Raw genomic sequence first — 8,344 nt, 5'->3', positions numbered from 1 at the left:
CCATTATCTCAGTTTTGATTGACTGCTTGTTTAAAAAATAGAAATAACCAAAATCGTATTATGCAAATCAGCTGACTACTACAGCACTATTTTAACCCTTAAACAGCCAGCACATACTGTCCTATAGGGAGGAAAAGTCTGACTTACGAGCCAAACTACAGCATTATGAAGTAACAGGGGTGATCTTTGAAATACACCTGCACCCATTATCTCTCGAATAGCAGCCACCCACAACTGAGCAGACAAACATCACTATCATGGATAGACAGTGGTCTTTGAAGGCTGCTTTTGCACTGCACAAACACTACTAAGTCATGTATTAGATGTTTGTTTTCCTGCGGAACAGTGAGCCAATGGTGCACAGTGTGGTAGTGTTCTCATAAAGGTGAGTCATGTGCTCAGAAACAGCCATGCTCGATCAATCCAATCTGTCTTATTGTTGCCAGAATGAGCCAAATGCCACATATGCCACTTTCATATCAAATATGATGCCATGCTGTCTTCACAGACTGCATTATGCGTTAAGATGTTGCAGTTTTTTTGTTTTTTTTTTTTTTGCAGTGTGCACACTCTCTGATTATAATTCAGAGGCTGAAATGGTGTCATTTCCTCCAGACAGCCCCTGTTTTGCTGGGAGGTTAGAGGCCAAGCCCAGGCGGTAGCGGCCTGTCTGTGCCTCCATTGTCTGCTGCTTATTTAGCGCCCAACATTAATCTGCGCTTCCCCTCACAAGTGAGAAACAATCGCAGCATGAGAGTGGCCTGTCTAATTACATCTTTCACTCCCAACTTTGACTGCAGCAGCCGACAGGAGAGCTCGGATGGGCCCTTTTGTGATGTGGACATGGGAGATATTTCGGAGCAGATAGGAGGCTGGAGCTCAGGTAGATTTTTAGGATGCAAGGCTTATTTTAACAGCAACAGTGCAGGGTGAATAAAATTCACTTTTAATGTGTAAATGACTGCTCAGAAATGAGCTCTGGGTCTGTGATGTGGCAGTTTTTGGATTATTGCGCATTTGAGCCGTCATTTTCAGCGCGCGTTTGGACGCAAAATCTAAACCAAATCCAAAAAACGACTAGCCAATGAGAATTCATTTTTTTTTTTTTAGCAAATTTTGCACAAAGCCTGCATTTAGAAAGGGAAAAATAGGAATGAGGATTTTACGTGAGACAATGCCTGACCACGACTTGCATTTGAGGTTTGTTGTGCCAAAAAATCAAATTGGCACAACAGTGTGCGCACTGTCAAAAAATAAGAAATAAACCTTCATTCTAACGCTCACTGTAGCTGCAATAAACCGGAATTATCTGCCCATATGTCATGGTCGAAAATCTGCCTCTGCCTACAGAAAATGGCATTAAAATAAATAAGGTAGCATCATGAGGTTATTTGAAATATTTGGACGTCCTCCAAATCTTCCCCAAAAACACAAAGATCCAACAATGCTTCCTCTGGTCATTAAAATAGTCAGCAAAGTGACTTTCTGACTCGAGCGTTCCTCACTCAGTATCAGTCCTGCAGCTCCTCTGGTCCTCCTCGGTGCCCCCTCTCCTTTACGCACAGCCCCGGCTGAAGCAGCACGCCGGCCGGAGGAGCGCCTCATCCCGTCCCTGTAGCTCACCGGAGTCCTGGGAGTAGAAAACACAAACTTCGCGCTGGTCAGCAAAGTTACTCAAAGTTTTGTCTTTGGCGCGACTCGGTACCCTGAGCACCGTGCACAAAACAGTTTGTTTGCATCACTGATTTCTTTTAAAGGGATATGAACCCAGTTCTTGGCCGAGCGCAGCGTCACGACAGGCGAGCATGAGAATGTAAGAAAATGACTTTAAACGAGTTTAAACCCAGACAGGAGGCGATCTTTGGATGGCACATTTGGATTTTTACGCATTTTGATGCCATTATGCGGCAGAAGTAAAATGTGCAAAAACAGAGAGGTTATGATTCATGAGAGGAGCCAGGGTGTGTTGTTTGTTCCAGGTTAAATAAAGGAAAGAAAAATAGATTAAATTCACATTTGAAGATAAATGCTTGTGCATGATCACGTGCTGCTATACTGAGCATGGAGACATGCAGCAGGTCTGATTTCTGCGTATAACCTTGAATAGGACGAACTGACTTGAGTTCGTTCATGCGTCCTTACAGGTGCCCAACAACCTTTAATTCTGATAGATTTACATGCAATCACAGGAGTTATAGCGCGTTCATTTCGGGGTTTTTCCACACATTATTACAGGATATGTATCCTGAAAATGTCCACATTGAAGGTTTCTATATGCATCAACACAGGCCGTTAAATTTTAAGGGGTTTTGAGTAATTTGCCTTCATAATTTGCTTTTCTGATTCAGCCTGTACCTCAGTGTCTGTGCCGATGAGTGCCAAAATGAAACGTTTGCACATCTCAGATGACTTAGTCTGCTTTAGAACATTGTAAACATGCTCTATTCCTTATTTTACTGGGAATCCCTCCCTGCCCTCCAAGCAGGAACCCCGGGGGTCCCCAAAGCCCACTTTGACAAGCGATGCTTCAACCTGCCTTTGTTTTACTGCGATCACTAAAACATGTGATGCGCATCGTGTTTTCTTTGCTAACTAAAACTCCAAAAAATGAAGTTGCAGCTTCTTAAACACACATGAATTATTGGGAATATCTGAGCGCTCGCGCTGGATTTAAATGAAGCTTCTTCTTCGTCAGTGTAGGACTCTTTCCCTTTACTAAAACGAGGATGGGCGTTTGTGGACTGCTCTGGAGTCTGCGTCACGTGGCCTAGTTTCTGCCCTTCTATTGGTCCAAGGCACGTGTCTGGGAGGACGGTGGGAAAACGTCACTCGGGGGGCTCGTATTGAAAATAAGAACAAAACTCCAGAGTGAGAGTATTAGAGCATCAGTTTAGGAGCCTCTTTATTTACCCTTAGTTTAGTTTAGGCGTAGGCACTGCTGAGCGCACTCAAACCGGGTAACTCCAAACTGGATGGTGCGCAAATGGCACGTTTTATCCGTACGATAGCAGCTGTAACCCGAGAGTGAGGGGATATATGTGAAAAAGTATGCTTTTCTCAGAGGACACTACCGCAAGGCTTTGCATGGTGTCCAAGGCACTTACTAGAATTTGAGTTTATTTTTTTATTTATTTTACGCGTGCAGTTTTTCCTTTACGATTTTATTTCCCCGAAGTTCTTTGCAATTTTTTTATTGCAACAGAGAGAGCGATAAAGGGGTTAAAGAGAGTAAAGCGGAATCAGTATGGAAGAAAATGATCACGGCAACAGAGACGTGGTGGAGCGGCAGGAGTCGGCGGATGAATCCAACAGAGCCATCCTTCCCCTGTTACAGGCACCGGGGAACCCGCAGATCCCTCACCGGGTCACCAATTTCTTCATCGACAACATCCTGCGGCCGGATTTCGGGCGGAAAAAGGACGGGGGCGCAAACCGCGAAGACAGTAGCCTGGCATCGCGGGAGAGCCATAACAGTCCCGCCGCCCCTCAGACCGAGCCGGTGGGGAGCACGGTGCCGGCGGAAGGGACCTCCACCCCGCACACGGTAACCGGGACCAAGAAGCCGGCTATAGCCGCCGAGGAGCCCCTGAAAGCCCGCGGGGAGAACGGAGACCAGTGCCTAAGCTCAGACTCAGACAGTTCCCAAGCCAGCTCAAACCCGGCCCAGGCTCAGCCCATGCTGTGGCCGGCCTGGGTCTACTGCACCCGATACTCGGACAGGCCTTCTTCAGGTTGGTGCACGCGTTTTTACTCTATTCGTTATTCTCGGTAACCTGAAATACCCCGTAACACTGACCCCGGATGCCTTGACCGACTTCCCCCGTGTTGAGAGTAGCGAACCGTGAAAACAGACTATTTACCAAATATTTCAGCTGTCATTTAAATAAAAATGTTTGACGCACAACACAGCCCGTGGTAAATTACGCACAAAACACGAACATAATCACAGCAGAAAAATGCGTAAATAATAAATTAAATCAAATAAATGTTGGCTTTCGCTCAGACTGGGCCTGTTTCGCTCTGAGGAACCAAAAATGTCCAGTTTAAAATCGCCAAACTTAGCCAAATTTTCAAGTTCGACCAAATCAGGAAAAATACACAAAATAGCCATTTTTATGAGCTTTTACGCACGGAAATTTCCTGCACAAAAATGCTTCTATTTAAAGTCTTTTGTGGAAATGTACTCGGGGTAATGCACAGAGTAATAATGGGGGTTGCATACACTACACATGTGCACGCTGACAGTTTTTACGTCGTCTGCGCCATGTGCAGCTGCGAACATTTATTTGGCGCTCGTGTTGAAGCGCTTTTCTGCTTTTAAGACTGAGTTGTGTTTGGGATGGATTAAAAATGCACGTTTTTAGCAATGGATGCCTCCGCTGCACAGCCCATCCATGTGCTGCAGAGATTTAGAGTTCCTCCTAAACTTTATTTATAAGAAAACAAATGACACGACTCGACAGTGTGGAGGGGGGTGAATGTGTCGTGGATTTAACTTAGTATCCATCAAAAGTGGAGTACAACTTGTTCTCATGCATTATGTAACGCTGTATGGAGTGGCGTAGGCGACTACTACGAGTTGTAGCTGGACAGTTTTGATGTACACACGCTGATTCATCAGTATAGGGCTTAGGCCTGGCTATGTTGTTCCACCAGTGTCTTCCTCTCTGTTTGGAGGAAGAAAACAAGCCCTCGGTCCAAAGCTCCTCCAAACAGGCCTCCATCCAGATGGAAAATTAATGTGGATCTAATGCGTGCTGCTCACATTCTGCTCACGTTTTGCCCCATTGAGGAGCTTTTTTTTTTTTTTTTTCTTCCAAGTGACCCACAAAAAGTGAAATGTAAAGTAGCTGTGCGCAAATGATTCCTGGATTTAACCAGAAACAGTTGCTGATAGGTTTTTCTGCTGTTGTCCTATTGGTTAATAAATCCATAGGCCCATTTCCACACACAGTGGTGGTGTATGTGTGGATGTACGCATGTGTGTAAGAGAAAGAGACACAGGGAGGGAGGGGAGGCTTCTGCTTCTTGGGTGATTTTTTTTTTTTTTCCCAATGGATGTGTCAACATTTAACAATCCACACTTTTTTTTTTTAAACAAGTGTGCCAAAAATGTTGGACAATGATTAAACTTATTTTGGTGGATTTTTAAAGGAAAAAACGATTTTAAAGACGAAATCCTACAGATAAACATGCCTGCTTAGATATTTGTCTCATTTGGAATTTGCTGTTTTCGCTCAGTTACACTTTTACGCACGAGCTCTCTGATCTTTAAAATGTGGCTTACAAATAAATTAGATTTGATTGGACGATTTTAGCGTAAAATAATGAGATTTTAAAATGCTGTATTAGACTGGTGTGTTTTTAAATGAGAAATCTAATTAAGAATATTAGCACATTTATAAAAAGCCAAAACTTTTCATTTTTTGCACATAATAAGCAACTTTGGCAGCAAATGACCCAATCTGTGTGTCTGTCACCCTCCCACCCCCTACCCCATCCTTTAGGGCCCAGATCTCGCAAACCAAAGAAGAAAACGACCAGCAAAGAGGACAAGCGACCACGGACGGCCTTCACAGCAGAGCAGCTGCAAAGACTAAAATCGGAGTTTCAGACAAACCGCTATCTGACCGAGCAGAGGCGGCAGAACCTGGCGCAGGAGCTGGGCCTGAACGAGTCCCAGATTAAGATCTGGTTTCAGAACAAGAGGGCCAAAATCAAGAAGGCCAGCGGCTCCAAAAACAGCCTGGCCTTGCATCTGATGGCACAAGGACTGTACAATCACGCCACCGTCACGTCTAAGGACGAAAAATCAGACAGCGATTGATATCCAGAGAAGTCACAAGCAGCCTCCATGACGAAAGAGACCTATAGTGATCCTATGATAGATTATACAGAGATATCACTACTCACAGGAATATTTAATGATACAACAGCAGATACAAATCTATTACTATCACTACAGATACACCAAGGGCCCAGAACAACAGTTTAATACTACAGCAAGAGTCCCAACAGGAATATTTAATGGCACCACAGCTCTCTTAAGGCTCCTATAGGAATATTATAGCGATTTTTCGTTATACGGGAGGTTTTGTTAAGCCTACAATGCAATAATTTCATCGAATAAAGGGCCAGTGTGTAAAGTATACCAGCATAAATTGTTTTAAAAAATAACAGAGATATTTCTGCAATATCACGTCTATAAAAGATGTTGTATAAAGGTATGTTTTCATTGTTTGTCGTCCCCCCACTCCAAGAGGTAGCTTCACATGCTAACACCCTTCATTTTTCTATAGGCCTACTGCTAACCATGATTGTCATCATCGAAAAACTGACTGACACCTCGACCTGTCAGTCTACTGAACAAACTGAAGTCCAAAGAATATTTTTCTGCTGCATCCAGGCTACTGTGAATTTAAATAAATGCTAACACGAGTGTTTATGTCCACGCTTTGTTGCTTTCCTTTGTTGTGTTTGTGTAAAAACGGACAGAGGATTTTTTTTTTGAACGGTGCTTTTATTTTGAAGGGCCAGGCGCAATCGGGCAGAATTGGAGTTTTGATACGCTTTTATAAAAAAAATAAATTCACAGGAACAATTTATAAGTGATTGAGAGAGGTAGCGATTTTTTCTAACACGCCACTGAAGTAAAAGTTAGGCTTTTTGCTTACATGTATGTGCTCGTCTCTAGCCTTTGAACAAATGTGCGTGTTTCATCCGTTTGCATCAGTGCAGCTATTATAGTTTAAAATAGCAATATGAATCATGTTTTGTAGCTGTAAATGCATCGAAGGCTATAATGCTGCCTTTAAAGTCACAGAAACAACTCTGTAGCATAAAGACAATGATGACAACCATTTTGCGCACTCTTGAGTATAGACTTTAAATGCAGGTTATTGGATGTTCTTGTCAAATCTTTCTCTATATACAGTTTTATTACATATCCATATATCATAAAAGAAGGCAAATCCGTCAGTGACTGTATTACAAATGTTGGAAATCTCTTATCGTTGTTGAAAGGACTTCATATGTGTATTTATATAGATTATATTGAGAAAAAAATCTATCCAATGACCAGTGTTGCTTTAGAGTAGATATCTGAGGTGTTTACACTGCTTGTTTATCTTGCAATAACTTTTTTGTTTGTTTTCATTTTTGTGAATGAAAAATAGTTTATGGGGCCTTTGCATGAAAGCTGCAATTTGTTGTACTTGGGGCAAAAATAACTGTGTTTATAAACTTTGGTCTTTATCGACAGGAAAGTATGATCGAGCTAAGTTTTAGACTGTATCCATACCAAATTGTGGACTTTTTTGCCTTTCAAAGTGTTTTTGTTGTGTATCTGCAAAAAGTGTGTGTGAATTAAAATCCACCAAACAGAAACACACTTTGCCTTAAAGTTCAGGTGTGAACTTTTTTTCTGAAACATGACTGTGCCGAATCAGAGAAGCAGTATTACTTCAAATGCAGACTATTCAAGTTTAATGCCTTTATGAAAACTGCTGGTACGACATATTGAATTTACTCATCAGCGTATATCTATCTATATATGAACATGTTTAAATGAAATTACAACACAGAGTTGTAGAATACAATGCTATTTTTTATTTTATGTTGGAAGTATTCTTTGGTATAAATGTACATAATTTGTATCATGTATTAATTGTGTAATTAACTGCCTCCTGAAAACTGCAAAAGAAGAGTAAATAAACCTTGAAGATTATACACAAACAAGTTTCTTGCAGTTTTATTGTTGTTCCAGAAATGTGTCCCTTAATCGACTCTTCACTGCATTAAAAAAGAAATGCATTAGTAGACTGAATGTCCATCAACAAGAAATCTGTACAATAATAGAAAAAAAAATGTTGCCAAGTGTCAAATACTCTCAAATGTAATGACAAACATTATTATTTTGCACAGCATGACAATCCCCTCCATGCAGACGCCCACTCCTTCAGGATCATATTCATGGAGGATCAAATTCATGGGTTTTAAGATTAAAACATTTGCAAAAGCATCCAAACATTATGCAGAGGAAAGCCTTGAACAATTCCCAGGCATGTTTCCTCAACAATGCCTGATCTGCATTTCCATACTTGCACCGCTAGTCTTTGAACGCCATGTCTAACGGCCAGTGACTAGCATTGGAGCAGATAGGGCTGCTCCCAGCACTGTCTCCACGACGGTCAGTCTTCCTCGCCGCTTCTGAAAAGAGCCTGGGCTTCTATCGCAGGGCAGAAATGAGAGTCGAAAGGGGCGAGAGAGTAGGGAGGGAGGGGAGGGGGGAGAAGGAGAGACACTAGAGAGAGAGAGAGCAATGAAGGTCAAAGCCTGTCATGGC

The 8,344-nt window shown here is 42.2% G+C and overlaps 1 protein-coding gene across 1 annotated transcript; it reads left to right on the top strand.

Annotated features, from left to right (window-relative positions):
* Positions 1–2,906: 2,906 nt before the first annotated feature.
* On the top strand, positions 2,907–8,206 carry en2a (engrailed homeobox 2a). The gene is made up of 2 exons (XM_041813831.1): positions 2,907–3,731; positions 5,508–8,206. Exons 1-2 carry the CDS (start codon positions 3,245–3,247, stop codon positions 5,825–5,827), a joined length of 807 nt encoding a protein of 268 aa, XP_041669765.1. The 5' UTR covers positions 2,907–3,244; the 3' UTR covers positions 5,828–8,206.
* The last annotated feature ends 138 nt before the right edge of the window (positions 8,207–8,344 follow it).

This window comes from Cheilinus undulatus, linkage group 19 (genome assembly GCF_018320785.1).
Source record: "Cheilinus undulatus linkage group 19, ASM1832078v1, whole genome shotgun sequence".
Lineage (NCBI taxonomy): Eukaryota > Metazoa > Chordata > Actinopteri > Labriformes > Labridae > Cheilinus > Cheilinus undulatus.
Note: the sequence above shows the minus strand (reverse complement) of the source record. Positions and strands in the feature narration are given on the sequence as shown.

Bases quoted from the DNA above. Each gene is read 5' to 3' on its own strand.
- en2a (XM_041813831.1), top strand. From the start codon at position 3,245: ATGGAAGAAAATGATCACGGCAACAGAGACGTGGTGGAGCGGCAGGAG. The intron at 3,732-5,507 runs GTTGGTGCACGC...CCCATCCTTTAG, and splicing joins CTCGGACAGGCCTTCTTCAG to GGCCCAGATCTCGCAAACCA.